At 38.5% G+C, this 21,939-nt stretch overlaps 1 protein-coding gene across 1 annotated transcript in view; it reads left to right on the top strand.

Annotated features, from left to right (window-relative positions):
• The window catches only part of ADAMTS18 (ADAM metallopeptidase with thrombospondin type 1 motif 18), a 336,350-nt gene that overhangs the window by 115,040 nt on the left and 199,371 nt on the right, over window positions 1-21,939 (top strand). The window contains exons 4-6 of the mRNA XM_085637512.1: window positions 14,932-15,199; window positions 19,163-19,405; window positions 19,505-19,506. Coding sequence (XP_085493638.1) covers window positions 14,932-15,199; window positions 19,163-19,405; window positions 19,505-19,506 — 513 coding nt within the window. The remainder of the gene's footprint in view (window positions 1-14,931; window positions 15,200-19,162; window positions 19,406-19,504; window positions 19,507-21,939) is intronic.

The following is a 21,939-nucleotide window of genomic DNA, read 5'->3' as shown; positions in this document are numbered from 1 at the left end:
GATACAGTGAACTATCAAAAATTATTGGAAGTACTGAATTGGATCGGTATTAAAGAGAAAGTGTTTGCTTTACTTGAATCATTCTTGTCTGATTGGGAACAATTGATGAGTTTAAGTCATCAAATTTGCGGAGTGCCACAGGGTTCTTCATTAAGCCCAACTCTTTTTAACATTTATGTTGCACCACTGGCTAGGTTAATCAGGTCCCTGGGTTTCTCAGCTATTTCTTATGCCGATGACACCCAGATTGTAGTCTCAGTGACAGGCTCTCCTGCTGACACGGTTGCACAGTTTCATACCTGTCTTCGTCAGGTTGGGGATTGGATGGCCACCAATTGTTTGAAACTGAATTCTAGTAAGACCGAGGTCCGACTTTTTGGTGGACATACTAATTTCTGGTGCCCTACTTTATGGCCTGTGGAATTGGGCGCACAACCAACTCCTACGAATAAGGTGAAAACCTTGGGAGTCACGTTTGACTCTATGCTTTCTTTCACAAGCCACGTTAATCAGGTCACATCCCTCTCTTTTTACACACTAAAACTGCTGAGAAGGATTCTTCTATTTATTCCGGCTGAGCTGCGGAAGCTAGTGGTTGCGGCTCTTGTTCTATCTAGAGCCGATTACTGCAATGTCTTATTCATCAACCTTCGGAAGAAGTGCCTGTCCAAGCTACAGATTGTGCAAAACGCTGCTGCACGTCTTCTGTTGAACATCCCAAGACACAAATCTGTCTCACCAGTGCTCAAAGCGCTACACTGGCTGCCAGTGAAGAGGCGGATCGAGTTTAAGGCTCTTTGTATTGCTTTTAAGGCCACGCATGATATAGGGCCAGCCTTTTTTAAACATCATTTACAGCTTTACATACCTGCTCGCAATCTTCGCTCGTCCCATTTCCATAACTTGATAGTTCCCTGGTTAAAAAATGCTCCTGGGGTGGAAGATGTTTTCTGGTCTGATTTTTTTTTAAAGCAGCACCAGTTTGTTTCAGAAACACAGGCTGCTTTAACAAAAATGTTTTCTGTTTGGGAATTTAAACACAGGGGTGGTGGTCTGCTGTTCCTTGCAGGCCATCATCCCTGTGCCGCAAGGAGTCACAAATAAGCTATGTGACGACCAAGCCAGGTGATACCATTGAGAGCTTAGTGCTGACTGGAACGATGCATTGGAAATGTTTTTAAAAAGGAAGAAAATTGAAAATTACCTCAGAAGGCTCCCATGTCCACCTTGCCTCACACTAGTAAAAGTGATAATACACCCGAATCAGCCCGAAATTGTTAGCAATGATGAATACATAAACTCTACCAGAATTCAACTAGCTCTACTAGGAAGACATAACTCTTTATATCACATACTAATTGTGTATTCGTACCTTCTTCACTCTCTTATTTACCTCCAACAAAGTTAAAGTAGCTTCTTATTGCCTTTGCCAAGCTCATATTTCTTAAATCAAGAATAAGACCGGTGTGTACAGATGATACAATTGGTCAGATTCTTCAGCAACTAAGCTTGCACAGGATCAAGGCAGTAAAGTTGGATGTCATGCTTGCCTACATTTTCTGAAACATAAACTGCAAACACACAATTGACTTGTAACTTTCATGCATATGAATCGTCCTATAATAATTTGTTAATGATGTTTATGATAATAATTATGTTAACATATTTTATGTTAATAATGTATGTTGTTAATATATGTTCTATAATGAATTAACCCAAAAAGATTAAATTGAAGCACTTTGTGAAGATTATCTCTATCATTATTAATCATGTGATAGTATCTTATCCATTTCCTTACTTTTTATCAGTGCAATAAGCAACCTGAATCTAAAACTACATTTGTTGTAAGTACTCCTCACTTTTATTAATAAAGTCCAAAGTACTGGTTTGATTGTAGTTCTGAATTTTGTTGTTTTTGTACAGTAGAAACATATCTCAAATCTAGGATCAACCAATCATAGGTGGTTGAGTGGTTGGCTTTATCATTCAAAGTAATTACAACTTTAATGACAATAACTGTCCTTGGATATTGACCATGGAAATATTGACAGTGTCCTGTATTATTTTTACCTTCTTCACTGTTGTTGTAATAGTCGTATAGAGGACACTGAATGCTCTTATTCTCTTCATTCCCCCTTATTTTAACCCAGGCACACTCCAATTTACCATTTACCTATTTCCTGAAATTTGGTCTCCGGGTCAGTGCCCCTCACTTTCAGATTCATTCTTTTATAGATTATATGACAGCTTTAAATTTGATAAAATCTTGAGTCAGGCCGTTGTTACCATGAGCCATATGTTACATCTTTATTAAGCTCTGGCTCGCGCAATAGGGGAGATATACGTAGTGTGGGTAGTAATTTGTTATTACCACCCACTCTAGGAGAATAGACTGTGCAACTATTTTGTCTTTTGAGATTGGCCATGGAAAAGGCTTTATTTAGAATAACTTAAACAAGCTTGTTCTATCCTCCACTTGGTGATTAAACATACTACGCCCACATGAATGACCTCTTTTAGCACTAGCCTTTCTACTTATGTCTTTGTTTTCTTTGTAATTGATGAGGTTGACTTTTTAAATATTGCCTCGGGTTAACTGAAACAAGTAAGAATTCATTTGATTGATGCCTGTTTTGCACTGTGAAGAAATTAAAAGTTTACATTGTTAATCGCACGTGGTGATATCACAAAAAGTTCAAAACAATCTGCATTGGGATTAAACTAATAGTCTGATAAAAGGTACAAAAGCTATTTTGTAAGAGGGATCTTTGAACAATCGACTATCCTAAATAAACATGAGTTGTAGAAGAGTTCTCCAGCCCTTTGAATTCTATATCTGACATCCCCTGTCCCTGTGAACTACACGTCAATTTGGCCAGTAATAGGTAAGTAGTGAAAATAAATGATCTTCCTGCACACTTAACTTCTGTTGTCTGTTTTTCAACTACTACCTGAAGGTGATTTCTTAGAATTATTTTCCACATGGAGAGTATTAAGCTCCCTCAAGTGTCCTTGTCATTTTTAATGGTTTAGTTGACACTACATATCCATGCTCTGTCTGTTTCTTTATTATTTTTTTGGAAGCAGTGTGTGGCTGTCCCAAGGCTGCAGATGATTTTTAATTGTTGAAAATTCCTTCTGACATAGTCCTGCAGCCTCAACCACCTCAGCCCATTTCATTACTTGATTTTGATGGAGCAAGTGGCACGTTCTCAACTTCAGTACTATGTTGAAGCTTCAATCTTCTAGATTAATCTCATATAGGCTTTCACACGGGTCGCAGCATGAAATTGCTTGTTTTATCCTTGTTTGATGATCTCATAATGGGATTGAAAAGTCACTGTCCTTGAGTCCTTATACATCTGGATTACTCTATTGCTTTGACCTTCATTGATCAGCTTCTTCTCATGCAGCACTGGGTGGAAATTTTAATTTTGGGAATTACCTTGGCTTGGGTGGGTTTATCACCAATGGATGCAAGAAATTCTTGTCTTAAATTTGAGAGGTTGGTCCCCAACAATCTTCTATCTTTCCTTTATTATTTAAATCTCGGTATGGAGCCCACAGTTACACACAATGGAAAGGCAGGTTAAGGAGCTAAATTACAACTCCTGTTTAAACAAACAAATGGAGAACTAACTTTTCAGCTCTTTTTCTATAATGGTTTCCTGGACATTTACTTCCATTAACAGATAAACAGGGTTTTGTGGTGCTTGATTCAGTTAATGAATGCTGAAGTTTATTCTAATACAGCAGGCACCTATTTGCAGGTAACCAAGCACTTGAGCCTATTTTTAAAGTCACTTAGATTAAACTGCTCCAAAATTGTGTCTACACCACATTTTAAACTGCTTATTTGCATATATAATTTTACAGTATAGCAGACACATTCATTATGCATACCAGCAACAAGAGGGTGTCTTAAATTAGAAGGAGCAGCAGACTATGGGTCATGTTTACCAACAAGTCATGCAGCACAGCCAAGCAAGTCACTTTGCTGCACTGCATGACAGGGAAAGAGCAGGAATGCACCGTATTTAACATAACATGGTGCGTTCCTGTCTTTTCCCAGTGCTGGCGCACCATGTGCTGCCAAGCGCCAATGCAGACACCCTTGCGCCATGTTGCAAGGGTGCCTGTGTTGTAAGCAGAATTGTTTTTGTGAAGGATGGTACACCTTCCTGCAGATAATCAATCCCCTGAGGCATTTTTCTCATTCTATGCATGCTGCAGAATGCAGCATACATAGAAAGTGGAAAAAACGAGGAGAAATAACAATATTTCTCCTCGTTCCGCCTCCCCTGGGAATGCGTCACAATTTTGACGCATTCCCAAGTCTACCACTCATGGGAAATCTGGAAATGCTCCAAAATCCATGGCTGTTTCGTAGGAACACCAACGCAATATACATGGAACACCTCACCTGCATTGTTTTGAATTACTCTGGAATTATCAAACTACTCAGGACTATGTAATGTGGCCTTGAATAGCTTGATTAATTATACATAAGGGTTGTGTCGCTTTTACGCCCCGTTGCATGGCGCAAAAGCAACACGACCCTTTGATAAATATGCCCCTAACAATTTAAAAGAGGATTATGGGATGGGGCGTTTTGTATATGACCTTTATTGCAAAGATTCAAATGTACCTTTTCATATGTAAACAGTGTATTGCAAGTCACATCACAATTCTTTGAGCTTTCAAAGGAAAGTGATTTTTAGTCCCATTCCACTCTAAGGTAATTATTTTCCTCAATGGCTTACAATATCCTTATAAAAAGTACAATAAGTGGAATTTATCCAATACATAAAATCTGTCCTCACCACGTACTACATCTGGCACAGTTTGTTTTAGTAACAAGTACCCACAAAAACATTTTTGTTATAGCAAATGCTTTTGCACAGTCGAAGCACACTACCTCATTTGCAACCTGGCCCATTTGTTCCGTTGAGTAAAGCTTAACTTTACAATTAGAATGGAGGGCAAACAAACCCGCATTCAAACTAAATTTAGCATTTCACAAAACTTTGTTCACAAAATTTCTAATGTTTGTACACTTTGGAAATGTTTGAATATTGAGTTTACTGCAGTAGAGGTGGTTGAGATGTATTAGAGTAGAGGTATTTATGCTAGTCAGAAGGGTCAATGGAACCTGCACATTGTTGCCTACATGGAAGCCAGGAGATGACAGACTGACAAGGCCATTCATGGATTTTCTCTGTGCTATGTGTATTTGGCAACCTGCAAGGGTATCAAGGCGCTGAGCAGGTGTGTGTGCTTAACCCTGCCTATGGTAGGTGAGTGCATTCTGCCGTGCAAAGATGCAAGCCTTTTTCTTGTAACCTTCGTGAAGTTCTAATGCAGACTTTGATGTTGCATGTGTTCCACTCATTTGTGTGTAATTTGGCACTTTTGAGACAATTTATTTTACGACATGTATACCTGCAAGAGAAAAAAATCAGTATATATTTACTAAACTGCTTCAGAAAACTTACAAAAGGCAAACCTTCAGAGACCAAATCTGCATATTTCTCCAGGCAGTGTAAAGCTGAAAATTATCACTCATTGCGAAAAAAAAAATTTCACATGCACACAAAGCTTGGCTCTGAATATGCAAACTTAGTAGAAAACTTTTTAAAAAATCACAAATTTTGAAAAAGTGTCAGAAAATGCACCAAATATTCAACTACAAGAAAATCTAAGGCAGGAAATGGGCGTGGTCCACAGTACCACAATTAATATGCTGATGACATAATTGATCTACTTTAATTCATTTAGGGCCATATGTAGGTAAGACGTGTTTTGCAAATCTCAAATTGTGATTTTTAGGGAATCGCACTTAGAGAATCACAAAACGCAATGTAGGTAGGATTAGCAAAATATTTTGCGATTCCCACATATTCCTTATTTGCGAATCGCAAATTGAGATTCGCAAATTAGGAATACCTTGCCATTCACTCCTATGGGCTAGGAGGCCCATTAGAATGAATAGGAAGACATTCTCAATTTGCGATTCTCAATTAGAGAATCGCAAATTGAGAATGCAATTTCAAGGTTGCAAGAGTGTCAATGGAACACCATTTTGCACCCCTGAAATAAACATGTGGTGCACATGCATGCGGTAAGGGCATGTATGTGCGCCACATGGCACTTTGAAAAATGCAAAAAAAATGCATTTTTCAAAGAAATCGCAAATTACCACCAACCTGAAGTTGGTGGTAATTTGCGAATCCTTAAGCCAAAATCGCACAACTTGGTTGCTTCCTACATTGCATTTAAGGAATCGCAATTTGGGATTCTTTAAATGCATTTGCAAAATAAGGAATCGCAAATTTTGCGATTCCTTATTTTGCGTGTGGGTTTTTGTGTGCTACATAGCACACTGCCCAAATTGCGATCGCAAACGCTGAAATTCTGCGAATTTCAGCATTTGCGATCGCAATTTGGCTTCCTACATATGGCCCTTAATTCTTAAAACGTTCTAATAAATGCTACACAAACTGAAATTTGACTTCACTTGGAAACTACATTTTAATCCAGGAGCATTTACCAGAAAGGTTTTAGCTACAATACTCTTATAGTCGTTTTGAAATTAGGTTGCAAATTTCTCTCAAACTTCCTTTTAGCACAAAAAATAAAACTGGATATACTTTTAAAAACAAACTGATTTAGATACAGGTGTTTTCTATACACAAAGAATATGTAGCTGAGGACATTTAATATTAAGCTATGTGTCTTTTAAACATTCGAATCAGTCTTCATTTATCTTATTTGGGTTTTGAATACACAGAAAAACATGTCAGACTTAGATAATATACTTTAAATGCTTATATCTGGTAATAGGAAAATGTTATCATTGTGCATTTCAATGTTTAAACATACTGATATTCTCTCACTATAAACAATGTCTTTTAGTGTTTCTTTCATATTTACAGACAGTTTATTTCAGTTCATGAGCACTTCCCCTTCATCTTTTTATGCCATATGGTTGCTATATGGAGATGATAGCATTCTTCTATTAACCAGGCCTGAAGTAGGCTGACCTTGTTAAACTCTCTGTGTTGTCTCATCAGGTGTTCTTAGTAGGTAATTCGCCTGGTTCAGATTTTTTTCTCTGAATATGGAGCATGTGCGTGGGTTAGCTCTGTCACTTGCTTTGGTTTTTTGTCTCCCCCATTCATGTATCTTTCTATTGTCTTCTATGGCAGTGTCCGCCCTATTAGGAAATGATTTAACACTATAGGTTCATTTATTGCATATTCCCCTCACAAATACATTGAATGCTTCCCACTCTATCAACATGCTTTCTTTGGTTTCCTTGTTGTTGAGGAAATTATTAGTAAAAAGATATTCTTCTTTGCCTTTAAATGCACCATCAATAAGGGACTTTGACCACCATCTCCTCAAGGGGATATGTTCAGTGGCTACCCTACAACACATGTGAAATTAATGGACTTTGATCTGATACTCAGCCTGATCAACACATCCTAAGTGTGAAGTGCAGAGTAATAAATCAGAGTGTGAATGAAAATTATGCACTAGAGAAGAAAATAACTATCCCCTATCTAAATGGTGTATGGGCCTCTAGATGACTGTGAGATTCCAGTTTTTGCTCCAGGAGCATAATCAAAGATTTCGTAATTAAAGTGCTGTTTAGAGAGAAATGAGGGGGATATGTATATCAAAACAGTGAGCTGTAAGAGGAAAGCCCAGGGCTGGTCAATGGTGTCCCTTGAATTTTGGTGCCAACTGGTAACCTTATATAATTGGAATTCTAGAATATATTTGCTAACATAAATAAATAAATGCCATATTGCAGTTTTTCGCTAAAAGCACCTTTATTTGCTATTCGGTCCAAAAAGCAAAGTGCTTCGCAATGTTGAGCAGGACTTTCAGTATCATAAATCTGCCCTTGTATTAGTATTATTCCTCACACGAGGAGAATTATTATTATTTAAAAAATCACCATGAAAAATGCACCAGTTGCTGTTTAACAGAAGTGCTATAGAGTGATTTGTGATTTTTCTTAAAGGCTGTTATGTTACCAATGTGTACAATTATGCACTGTGGAAAAGCAGCCCGATGTACAAATGCACTTTTTTCTTTCCAAAGTGAGAACATTTTTCCGCATAGAGAAACCTCTTTCTCTACATCCTCACAAAATTTGAGGATGCACAATTCCCCTTTCCGCCATTGAAAGCAAATTTGTAAATCCCTTTGCTGGAGTAAATCTCTGACCGTTTCCAGTGTGTGAAGGGATATGAAAACTGGGTTTGGATGCAAACTCTATTGTTTTGGCTTTGTGCAATCTTTCAATGCAAACCATGCTTGAACCTCCCACTCCCCACCTCTTGCATGTAATGTACTACTGTGTAATACTACATATACAATTATGCAACACTAAAACCATTTATAATTGGCATGTGTCTTTGTGTGTAGATGTTAGATGTAAATAGACCCAATTTCCTCTGTTAACATAGATTTTGAGATAAATGGTTATAAGCATTGGGCACAAAGAGTTGTATTTGAATATAAAATATGTTTTTGATCCTCGGTGTTTCCCTGTTAAAATAATAAGTTCTAATTTTCTTCATTGTTAACAGCCTCTGTCACATTTGATGATCCAGTTTACATAGGAATATAGAGTAGCTGACATGGCAATACTGTTTTATCGTTCTTTTCCAACCACAAAGGCATGATATTGTGAATTTGAGAATCACAGTCCTGAAAATCAGGTGCATATTTATTGGAATTGTGTCACACGGCAGTGCAGCATGTTACCTTGCTGCACTGGCCTGCATCACAAGGAAAGGGCAGGAATGCACCGTATCTATCCAATAGGGTGCATTCCTATCCTTGCCCCCTGCACTTGCACCGTGGTGCAAGGATGCCTGCATTACAGGCAGGAATGTTTTTGTGCCGGATGGGGCACCTTCATGCACAAAAACAATCCATGGAGGTGTTTTGCTCTTTCTATGAGTGCTGCAGAAAAAACAAGGAGGAATTAAGATAGTTTTCCTCATTATGCCTTACGTGAGAGGGGTGTAAGATTTTGATGTATTCCCAGGTTTCAAGTCCTGATCCAAATATGGGGATACATCAAAAATCATGGGAGTTGCATGGGAACAACCACCGCAACGCCCATGGAATGCCTCCCTTACGCAGCGTAAAGAAATGCAGCGATTTGCAGTGCATTACATTGCTCCATATTTGTGAAGTGGCTTTGCATGGCATCATAAATATGACTGAGAGGTTTGCATTATGAATGTACCATGGTGCGTGGTACAATTCTGACGCAAAGCCCTCATAAATATGCCCCTGAGTGGCTGAATTGAGTGTCTGGATTTCTAACAATACATTCAGTTTACGTAGCTTTTGCTTGTTTAATTAAATTTGGCGAAACGTGCGCCTTCTTTAAACCAATGTTTGAGTTTGTGAAGGCAATAGAAGAAAACCGTGCTCAGTGTTATTTTCTTTCATTGACTAACATTTACCATATTTAACATACATATGAATTTCAGCTTTCCTATCTGCTGTCGAATATAGAAATTATATTTGGTACTATAAAGTTAGTGTGCACCAGGGACAGATTCTTAGAAGGAAAAATGTGGAATTCCCTTCTTCCATATGGCCTCAATTATTATTTTTTTTAAAGTGTGCCCTCTGTGAATAATTTCAGATGTGGAAACCTCTAAAATGGGAACAGATTTGCTATGTTTCCTTTTTTTTTTTACAACATATGAGAATAAAATCATATCACAGATGCCCTGTCTGTGCAGGGCTACTCATGAAGAAGGGTGGGTTATGTATTTATATATTTTATTTTTGTGAATCATCGAAATAAATATGTAACAGAGTCAGATTTAATGTGGAGCCACATGGTTTTATTAGAAGGTAGAGGGTTTAAAACATCCCTCGTGGTCTTTAATGAAGAGTGAAATTTTGTCAAAATCTAGTTGTAACAGAATCCTTCATCAGCCGTTGATTTATTTCATTTATAATAAGTCAACTAATCATCATTATATGTTGCCAAACTACAGTGATTACGTGATATAACAACATATTCACCTACATAATAATTGCAAGAATATGTTTTGATGCAATTTTGTAAAATTATTACCTCTGTATTTTTCATGAGTGCAGATCTAAACAAATAACACATTAAATTGGCAAATCATATTAAAACCACGCTGGGAGCAATTCACAGAACATTTTCCGGAACTGTGGTAGCTAAAATGCACCAAACACAAATGTTTGCCACCCCTACAGGTTTGATTTGCAAATCTTTTTTAGTCATGCTTTTGAGGGCTGGTGGGAGTGATAATGACAGAGAAGGGACCCCATGCATTTGCTTCTAACTCACTAATCGACTGTCAAATCCAGACCCCTTCACTGTTATGTTATGTTGATATGTTACAGGGTACTTGTAGAGCGCGCGGCTACTCCAAGGAGTGTCCCGGCGCTGACGTGACTCCTTGACAGAGCAGTGGAGCATCTCAGTGTGTGTGCCCTCTACTGTTGCAAGAGCCAAGTTTTTAAGTTTCTCCTGAAACTCAGGAAATCCTGTGTCTGTCTCAGGGGGGGAGGCAGGCTATTCCAGAGCTTCGAAGCTGCCACATGGAAGGAGTATCCTCCCATTCGCGCCCGAGCAAATTTTGCCACAATCGTCAAGCGCTGAGTTGAAGACTGCAAGGTTTCTGGTGGTATGTAGAGCATAATTCTATTCCTAATATAAGGGGCTCCTATGTTATGAAAGGCCTCAAAGGCCAACACCAGGGCTTTAAAATGTACCCTTTTCCGCACCATGAACCAGTGGAAGGACTTCAAGCAGGGGGTCATGTGTGTCCTGGGTCCTACCAAGAGGACAGCTCTTGCTGCTGTGTTTTGTACCACCTGCAGGCAGCCCAATGAATAGTCAGGGAGGCCCAAGTATAACACATTGACATAGTCCAGCCGTGATGTAATCAGGGCCTGGACCACCGTTTTCCTATGCGAGATTGAAAGCAAAGGGATGAAATGCCTCATCATTTTTAATAGCCTGAAACATGTTCCTGCCACTGATTGAATCTGGGACTTCATGGACATATCAATGTCCAGTTTGACCCCCGGTTTTTTTACAGTGGTAACTGGGCTTGCTGATGGGGGACAGATACTGTGGCAACCATTGGTGCCATTCATCTCCTGGGGTATGTCCAAAGAAGATAATTTCAGACTTTTCTGAATTGCAGAGTAGTTGGTTTTGTCTAAACCAGGCGAACACTTTTTCCAGGCAGGTGTTAATTTTATTTCCACACAGTGCCTCGTCCTTTTCACATGTAAACAACAACTGGGTGTCATCAGCATAGGATTTTACTTTTGCCCCATGTTCCTCTGCCAGGGGTGCAAGGGGAGCCATATATATATATTAAACAATGTTGGACTTAAAACAGATCCCTGTGGTACATCTACTTTCAGCGGGGGGATGAGAGCTGAGAAAGGAGGGGACCATACTGTTTGCTGGCGGCCTTCCAAAAAGGAGGAGAACCACCTAAGGACCGTGCCACCAATGCCGCAGTTCTGGAGTCTGCGCAGAAGTAAGTCATGGGGCACGGTATCAAAGGCCACCGAAAGGTCCAATAATATTAGTACAGCTTTTCATCCTCTATCAAGGGTCGTTTTAATAGTATCTGAGACTTCCAGTAAGGCCGTCTCAGTACTAAAGTTGTCCCTGAACCCAGATTGGCTTGGATGTAATACCTGGGTTGCTTCTACAAAGTCAGTAATGACAGTATTCACATACTTCTCCAAAACCTTGGAGAAGTAAGTCAGCAACAATATTGGCCTATAGTTGCTGGTAACAGAGGGGTCAGCTGAAGGTTTTTTATATGAACGGAAGTATTTTACTGTGTTTCCACCTATCAGGCATTGATCCCTCTGACAGAGAAAGGTTCAATACCCAGTTAACATCTGGGTTCAATACCTCGGCGATGGATGTCAATATTTTGGCAGGACAAGGATCCGAGTGAGACCCGTATTTCAGAATCTTCATGATTTTAAGAGATATGCCCAGCGGGATGGATGGAAACTCCACAAGGATCTCGGTCAGAGTTAAGGAGGCATAAATCATTGTTGCTGTTTCCAGCTGGTGGCTGGACCCCAAAAGAATCCCGATAACTTTAATTTTATTTAAAAAGTATTGTGCAATATCGTTAGTCCAGTCATACGTAGGGGCGAAGGGGCTCTTTATTGCGTTGGGGGAATAAAAATCCTTTACAATCTTGAACAGTTCCCTGCTACTGTTTCCAGAATGTTCAATTTTGGAGGCCAAAAACGATTTTTTTCCCTCACGAACTTTGGCATAGTGGACCTTCAGCGCTAATTCATAAGTGACTTTATTCAGAGGATCAACATTTTTCCTCCATAGTCGCTCTTGGCATTTACACTCGCCTTTTCTTTTTCTTAGCTCCTCTGTAAACCATGGGGCTGAGGCTCTGCAGTCTTTGGCTACTTGAGTTTTGGGTGGGGCTAATTGCAAAGACCACTCCCGCAGCCAGCCTTCAAGTGAAAGTGCATCGTTCTCTAGAATGCCGTTTGAGGGAATAGGATGCTGACTAAGTATATCAGCTAATGTGTCCGGTGTAAGCTGCTCGAAAGATCTGACACTTCTGGGCCGCGGCTTACAGTAGGACTCCGGCCTTCTTGGTTCCTTGCCTACCTTGAAGGTGAGCATGAAATGATCTGACCATATAATCGGAAAGGGGCTATCTATTTCAATCCTGTTAGTTGAGATAATCTGGTCCAGGATATGGTCTTTATCATGAGTAGGGAACAGAACATAAGGGATCAGGTAAATAAGTCTTGAATAACCAAAAGTAGTAAAGTTACTCAAAAAAGTAAGAGTAAAGTTACTGTTATTTAAGTTTACATTTGTGAATAAGCCCCAAAGTTGTCAGGACCAAAAACAATCTTTGTTTTGCTTCCTTTATTGAGTTGCATATAAACACAGTTTCGGTTGGAGAAAAAACTTGAAGATCAGTGAAAATCAGGAAAGATAGATTAGACTGGTATCATCTTAGAGATACTCACTCCAAGGTTAAGGGATCACTTCCTGGTAGACTTAGGCCTTGCAATTATCTAACCCCCATCTGAGCCCTGTAGTAAGCTTCCTGTCAATGATTTGGTTAGTTGTGGGTATTAACCGCTTGCTGATTAGATTATCGCCTGGCATCTTGACTGTTCAATTAGTTTCACTTCACGTTTGATTCTCTTGGGTCATTTGGATTAGATCATCTGGAGTCTCTGTTTGTGTGTTTGTTTGTTGTTCCGGCTGAATGCACTTTGCTACATTTGGGGTTCTCCACCAGTTTCTTTTTGGTCAAGAGTTGATCAGTCCTACATTTGCAGAAGAGGTTGGTAATTCAGGAATCTCCATCTCTCACATAATGTACATGTTTCTCATATCGATTCCTTGCAAGTGGTACCTTTTGTTCAATGTGCTAATCAAGATCCTGACGGCCACATGTGTGAAGGCTGAACCTGCTCATGGCTTCGATTGACTCTCTATTATCTCTTCCTACCCTTTTCTTCTCTTGTCTCTCTCTTTCTGGTAAGTGAGTTGGTGGTCTGCGACTCTTAATGGCTCCAGCTTCTTTTGGTAAACTTGACAATAGTCTATAATATTTGGAAGAATATTGTTGAGAAACACACAGGCAAATTGAGGTGGCACAGGGATGGTCATACTTCACTGCTGCCAGAGGTGGTTAAGATTATATGCCAGTCTATCCTATGAAGCTCTCTGCCCAATTAGTACATTGTTTCTTCAATGTAGTTGGCATCTTAGGTCGCGCATACTTCAATACAGGAGCTCAACTGGTCATGTTCAATGTGGCCTACAACCATAGTCTGCATTGTTGAAGGGGAGTAGTATTACATTCTCATCAAAAAGGAGTCCAATGTTGTAGGATGCATTGCCCATGTTTTCAATTGCAACGTGTGCTGGGCTCTGCAGCATCCACTGCAGTACAAAACAAACACCCCACACATAACCCTGCACTATGTGGCACCATGCGGTGCCTGCCACATGGTACAGGGATATGTAGGGGGGCACCATAGGTGCTCCCTGGTCCTGTGTCTGTGGGCCAGGGGGTAAGGGGGGCTTGCTAGGGGCCCCCAATATCCCTTTCTACCAGCCTTTTCATGACGGGTTCACCGCCATAAAAAGGCCAGCGGGAAGGAACATTGTAATGTCTCTGGCGGTGCCTGGCATTACTAAGCCTCCTATGGACCGACGGGCACCTTGAGCCCGTGGAATCCATCGCGGTAGGTCTTTCCGTCAAATGTGGCGGGCGTTAAAGTTGGTTTGAATGCGGGGAGACCGCCACCGACAGCCTGTCGGTGGTGGTCTCCCAGCCATTGTAATCAGGCCTTTAGTAATGTCATGGATGAAAGTAGATTTTATTTTGTTTTAAGATTCAGAGATTAAACCTATAAAATAGTTCTGTGAGTTAATGTTGTCTTAGAAAAGCACAAAAAGCAAAGGATTACAATGTGAAATGTTAATTAAGTCTAAAAATAAAATTTATAATTTTGAAAGGCAGCTTTATGCCACCATTGATAGCAGGCACTCTGAAGTTCCCCAACAATAGTGCAAGCAGTCTCCAATGAGCTAGTCATATTTCAGAAACACCTGAATGTTACTTGAAACGTTCACAATTATTTATTAGAGTGATATTTACATTCTTCAATCTTGGAATTTCAGTATATCCATTTTTATAGGCCTCACAGCATGAAGGGACAAGGTGATTCCTTCTATTAGTATGCATCATATAAGTTGGGCTATAAAAATAAGCATGCTAAGAAGATTTTGATTAATGTGGGGACAACCGAAAGTAAAACATTGTATAAAATAATCATCTAGAAATCACACTGAGGATTTTTCCTATTTTTCTTTAGTCAGGTTTAATTAGACTACAGCAAAAGGAGTTTTTGATATCTCCATTACCACATCACCTGGCAGAGGAGCATAACTATACATCACCCACTGGACATCATCCCCATGTACTTTACAAACGAACAGCTGAGCATAAAATACGACAGAATAAAGTGGAATATTCTTACCAGGACTTGTTGATTGGGAAAGACCGCAAGTATCATAATCGGGCGAATGATTATCAAGCTCGGAAAATTCGAAAGCAGCATTTTTGTGGACGACGCAAGAAATGTATGTAAGGAAACTTTCTATTCTACTTGAACTTATTATAATGTTGTTTGCTTGTATTTCGCAACATATTGCACAGATAAGGATTATTTATGCACTATCTGGGGTCAGCTCAGATGGCAATTTGACCTTATCAACTGTGGTTGCAAACAGTTCACCCAGCTAGAGATACCATGTTGACACAGAAGTGTGTGAAAGAGAGACCTGCCATTCACATAATTTTTTTATCCAGAAGTGATTATTGCAGACACCTGGCTATTCCCTGTGCAATACTGGTTTCTGCATATTTATCTTTCTCCTTCAGAAGGACAAAGAATCACTTAGTAATAACTTTGGGTTAAAGGAGTACCCTAACAGTGCTTCATGTACCAACACAGCAAGCAAGTCACACAACCTTTGTGACAAGGATACAAGGGGAAATAATGGCATCTATACTCAAAATGTGAGGAGTTCACATCTATAAAAACAATTTTGCAGGAACAATTGCTAACTGTGTAACTTTGAATAAGGTACCAGTCTTAGGTGACAACATTTCTGTCAATGGTTACAAACCATTCTAATGTTGAAGAAATTACTTGCCATATTCTAAGTCCAACACTGAAAGACCCATTTTATCACTGCATAATAAGATAACATGATATGACAGGGCATGGAATGGCATGGCGTGGCATGGCGTGCCATGGTGTGATGTTATGTGACGTGACATGACAGAAGAAAACATAACATTACAGAATATAAAACTATCCATTTATGGGTGACAGGAAATTCTGCCCACTGCTGTATTCTCAGATAACTGGTCACCCAACCAGTAAATTATATATGTCAATATGAATGTTCATGATTCTTAGAAATTGGTCTCTCCAGATCAGTTTCCAAACAAAAAGTCTTTATTCAAATTTAAGCTCATCTCCTAAACATTTTCTGTAAAAGGACTCACATATTCCTGCAAGAAATGGGGGAAGTTAGACCCATTTAGAAGGTCCTAATGGTTTGGGATACCTGATCACTCCATGTCATCAGTGCGTACTGAACTCCAGTCTAGATTGTTCCTCATAAACCTCTGTAATTTAAAGCTTTAGCTCACTTGCATTGTTTTGTAAAAAACAAGAGCTATTGCTGTCAGAATCATTGGATCCTCACTTACATTATTAAAAATAGTCAATTAATATTGATGCGTAGTTTGACTTGAGCATTAAGAAATACAGGCCTTGTAAACCTTTTGAGTAAACTTTTCCTGCCATATCAATCAAATTATATCAATGTTATCTTCTTACCCCTAAATAATCAAACTTTCCATGTTCAGAATGTGAATGCATTGTTATGTTACTGTTGTATGTCACAGGAATATTGTAATATTTCATTAATCATTTTAATTTTATGGTTGAAATGTTATCTTGAATGTTTGCCTTCCAGAGTACATAGAAGTGTGTTTGTGTGTTTGTGTGTGTGTGGGTGTGTGTGTGTTTGTGCGGGATCTGGGTGCATATGTAGGACTTTAGAAAATGTATTATGTAAGAAATGGGCTTCTGATTGAATGTAGGTTCTGATTCCATTGTTTTGCTTTCTTTAATAATGATTTTGCATTTCAAAGAAGTGTAATCTTTTAGAGATACCCAATAAAACCTTTTCAATTAGTATGAGTCCACAATGATACTAAGACAAATATTCACACATCACATTGAATTCTGCCCCTCTTCGGTTAAATTAACATTTGAGAACCATCATGTGGAATGTTTGATGCCACTTATTTATTCCTAAAGGATGTATTTCTGACGTTTTTTACATGCAAAACCCTCTAGAACATAATTAAGAATGGATCATAATGCATATGACATACAGTGATTTCTGACAAAATATTTTGAAAGATTTTGTTTTTGGCAATTAATTCAAATTCATTTTTCTTTTACATAATTTACTTAAACTTTGCACATATGCGATACTGGAACAGTTTCATTATTTGCATTTGGTAATAGACTTTATAGCAATGTGTTGTTCCTTATCATTCACAGCTTAGTATACAGACCTCTGATTCCAAAATTACATAAATTGTGGAAACTTGCCATTTATAATTCTTGATGTCCTACCCATTAGAGATCACTTCAGTGTTGAAAGATCTTGAGGACGGAGACAATCAATGAAACATTTAATTAACTTTCATCAGAAGTTCAGGTGTTATTAGTGAATAATTTGTCCTCTATATTCTGTGCCATAGATATTATGGTTTCTATATTTAGGGTGCACACCAATCCAGCATTAATGTCTTAGACATAGTTAAACAAATGTTAATAATTTACTAAAATTGATTGTCATTGGTCTGGCATGCAAAATCATTATGACTAACATAAACTAGGAGAATACGTAAACAATGTTGATATTCAGAATAGCAGCAGTTGCCATTTTGAACTTCCATACAACTTTAATAAAAGCTTTGTTTTAAAGTGGGCAGCCTTCACATATTTGCTAATCTTTACTAGTAAACTGATACAAATTAGAGCTATCACTGTCAATATTCCTGGATATTTAGTAATTTGCAACAAAGTGGTTTACTTCTGTATGACACAATCACTCTCATCTTATCTCAGATTTGGAATCATGAGGTTGGTAATGCAAGTAAAGGCCTGAAGTAATTACATGGAAGTATAAATTGATAAGTATACTTGGATATTTGCTATTAGTTGAATATGTATTGCTAAAATATGTTAAACAGCTCATTTAAACTGAAGGTATTTGAGATTTCAGATATTGATTTGGATATTGTAGACAGATTTCAGATTTTGTAGCATTATTTGTGCCCTTGCAGGACATTATAAAAAAGAATTGAAAAATAGGTGAAGGATATGCAATTCTAAATTGAAAACATGTTTCTTTTATATATTTGTGTGACAAATCTGGCTATGTGCATTTAGTTTTATTCTATGGTTACACGGTTTGATTGTTGTTTTGAATGTACCGTAAACATTGCCATCTCATTTTGCCATGATACGTAGAGGAACAATTGTTCTTCACTGTAAAATTGCTACCTCGTTTGATGAATCGTGCACTGATGATTCTGCAGCTGGCACTTTGCATTCCATAGAATGCTTTAAAACACATCATCAAAAAAGAAAATCTTTTTCTGGTACCCCTTGTGTCAGTATTATGAATGTGGCAAAAACCAATAGCTTACATGTACACCATTCTTCTGCTAATACACTGATTTGTTTTCTTTATCTAACTACATTGTTTACATAATACTTAATAACTTGTACACTCATATGAATAGTCCATATTGGGGTTTAGCTAGAATATTTCACTCTAGATCAACTGAAAACTCATGAGCCTTCAGAGAAAATTCGATTAAAATGTTGGAGTAATTAAAATATGGCATGTCTTCAAAAGATTTTATGGTTAATGCATCCTTTCATAATGGTTTTATAGCTAGATTTAATAGGTCATTATGGATGCTAGATTTATTTATGATTGAGATAATTAGGGGCATAAAGAAACATCTTCATAATTTTCTTTTTTGAACAAATTTGGTAATGATCAAATAGGGCTGGTTTATACCTAATTTGATTGCACTAAGAAATCCCCTAGGTCTAGCAATAAACAAATCGAGAGCTTTATAAACATTGTGCTTTACTTAAAATATATCCTTCATGGTTCGGGTTGAGAAAATCTTTACCCTAGGGTGGGTATGATTTACTAGGGTGTATTCATGAGTAAGGTGCAATTAGGTCCAAAATAAGTCATCGTTATTCACAGAAAACTGTTTCAAATTTGGCCCCTTTCAACTTTGTAAATATATTCAAAAAGATGTTAAGTGAATAACAATGTGCAGTATCGACCATATATTTACAGTTCAAAATGTAAATTGTATTACTTTAGACCTATACACTATTGTTGAAAATTTCCTGATAGAGAGCAGCTTGCGTAAAATAGTAGTATAGTTACATCTTTTTGAAAATGGAATCTATTTATTTCCAGACACACCTAAACCACCCAAAAAGGACATTTACATCCGTTCTGATGAATACAGAAAGTCTCCAAGGATTAGACGATCAGCTGCCAAATCACAAAGCACTGGAAGCCTAAATGTTGAAACTCTTGTTGTAGCAGATAAGAAAATGGTCGATAAGCATGGCAAAGAGAATGTAACCACCTATATCTTAACAGTTATGAACATGGTAAGTTCTTGTACAGTGGTAGACAATATCTCCTTAATAAAAGGTCTTCTGATTATCAAAGAAGACTTAGGTTATTGTAAGGCATTCAAACAATGTGTTAACATCAATTAGCAAAACACACTTTGATTATAGAAAATAACAGTGGTCGTGATATGTTTATAGAGCAAATCAATGATTTAGCTTCTGCCAAATGAAATCAAGGGACCAGTTGTGAAAATTCATTAAAGGAAGAGAAAGCTTTATACAAAATCTCACAATTCTTAACCTCTTGTGAACACACGACTGTCACATCAAGGACTGAAAAATCAGAGTTAAAGTATGCCACTTATGTAGCATAAGGAACAGCTACATAAGGATTGTTTTACTAATAATCAACCCTGGTATGAGAATTTAAATGACATTCAGATATAAATAGCTGGGTCAACCCTTAGCAACCAAGTAAGTTGTCAATAGATATCATATGACGAGAAGGTATTATAAATTCTAATTCCGTTTTTGTGAGCCAGAATGGAAAAAATAGGCATATGGTTCAGAATTTCTTTCAAGTCTAAGCATGAGATGATTATCAAGAAAGTAGACTGTTGTGAAATGAAACAAATGAATATGTAAAAAATATTCATGTCTATATCCACCATGCACTGCAAATGACCCCACATATTACATCACTCATGACATCTTCTGTGACATCATTGATAATATCACTGCAACATTTGCAATGAAATTATTGATGAGAAAACTATGCATGGTGGGGAAGTGAGTTAGAGTTACCTTAGGACATGAGTTATTGTTGTGAATTGAGTTAACTATAACTGGTGATTTTTTGTGGTTTTATGTGTGTTAAATCTGAACTGAACAATAACATCCCTGTAACCTTTGTTTTTTGTAATTAATTTCTAATGTTTTTTAATTCTATTTCCTAACTTTAACATCCCTTAAAGCTTTGTTTTTTTCAGCGAATTTCTATGTTTTTTAATGCTATTTCCTATTTATAATGTCCCTGTAACCTTTGACTTTTTCAGAGAATTTCTAGGTTTCTTGAAATGTAAACTAATATTTAATTGCATGCATTAATCCAACCTCTGCCATGCACGGCCTTTGGCTGTGCGTGGTGGGGGGTTGGCCCTATTTCCTTGCCTTTGTAACCCCCCTGCATGCAGCCAACCCCACACTGTGCAGGGCCTTTGGCTGTGAATGGGGGGGTTGGTTGCAGGGTCTAGCCTGTGGCCAGGCATTGCGGCCAACCCTTCACTTGCAGCCAACCCTGGGAACCTCCCCTTTTGGGGACCTCATACACCAGCAACATATTTCATGGTGAGGGGGCATGCATCCCCCCTTCACAGGCCGCTTTTGGCCCCAAGGACATCTTCTTCCAGATCCTGGCACCATATTTAATGGGGAGGACAGTACATGCCCCCCTCACCGGGCCCATCTCAGCCCAGGGACCCCATCCCCCAGGGCCCAGCACCTATTCAAACGGGGAGGGGGCAGGCAGCCTTCCTCCTCAGCTGATATCAGCCCTGGGCACCCATTTTCTAGGGCCCAGCCTTTTAAAAAAAAGTGGGAGGAGGCAGGCGGCCCACCTCCCGGGACGATTTTGTCTCTGTGGACCCCATCCCCTGGTGCCCAGCCACACTCTGAATCTGAATCTTTATTCTTTAATCTGATTCCACAAGGAAAACCATAAAGTACACAGTAGAAACAGCATAGTTAATATATTAACAATAAATTTAAAATAGAGTGCACAATTAAAACCGTGCAGCTAATATATTAACGTTAAAATTGAAAACAAAATCACAAGTCTTGATACCCAAGCCCAATAGTTAAACATAAAATTATGAGGATAGGGGCACTAAATCTAAAAACAAAACCCTATCTAAGGTTCCATTGTGTTAGTGGTAATGAGGACCTGGCACTGCCCTCACATATAACTAAATCTAGGGCAGGTCAAGGGGATAGTGAGAAGACATACAAATTAAAAAATAGAACAAACTAATGAGTCTGCAGCTAATATATAGTGCTTAAGTGTACAATAAAATCAATAAAAAAATATGATAGGCACCATCAGCTAGATACAATCATGGCATAAGCCACCAGGCATGGGGGGTCAGTGTATTCCTACCCTGCCCTCTTGTATTTTTATTTGCATTTTTCTTGGGACTCGGGCCGAGTCCAGAGTCTGAAGATGGCTGCCATCACTTCCTGGTTAAAGTAGTGACAGCCAGTAATGGCATTGCAGTTGGCACGTGGACTCTCAGATCCATTGTGGTGGATCCTTGTCTCTAGACATACTTAAATCTTTTTTTATAATAACTCCGAAAAACTGCTGAACAGATTTACACCAGATTACAAAACACACTCTTTCTGGACCAAGATCTAGATTTCTGCCAAATTTGGTGTAATTCTATCGAGTGGTTTAGGCTGTAGTCAAGGCTAAAATCCCCATGAGAAATTGCATGAGGGAACTGTGCTTTGAAACTCCCCTTTTTCTCAGGCCCCACTTGACAAATCCCCCCAAACCTTTCCAAACAACAGCTAAGGTGAGTGAAAAGATAGTGAGTGAAACTTTTGTGAGGATTT

This window comes from Triturus cristatus, chromosome 12, assembly GCF_964204655.1.
Source record: "Triturus cristatus chromosome 12, aTriCri1.1, whole genome shotgun sequence".
NCBI classification, from domain to species: Eukaryota; Metazoa; Chordata; class Amphibia; order Caudata; family Salamandridae; genus Triturus; species Triturus cristatus.
This window is presented reverse-complemented; position numbering and strand designations above follow the sequence as displayed.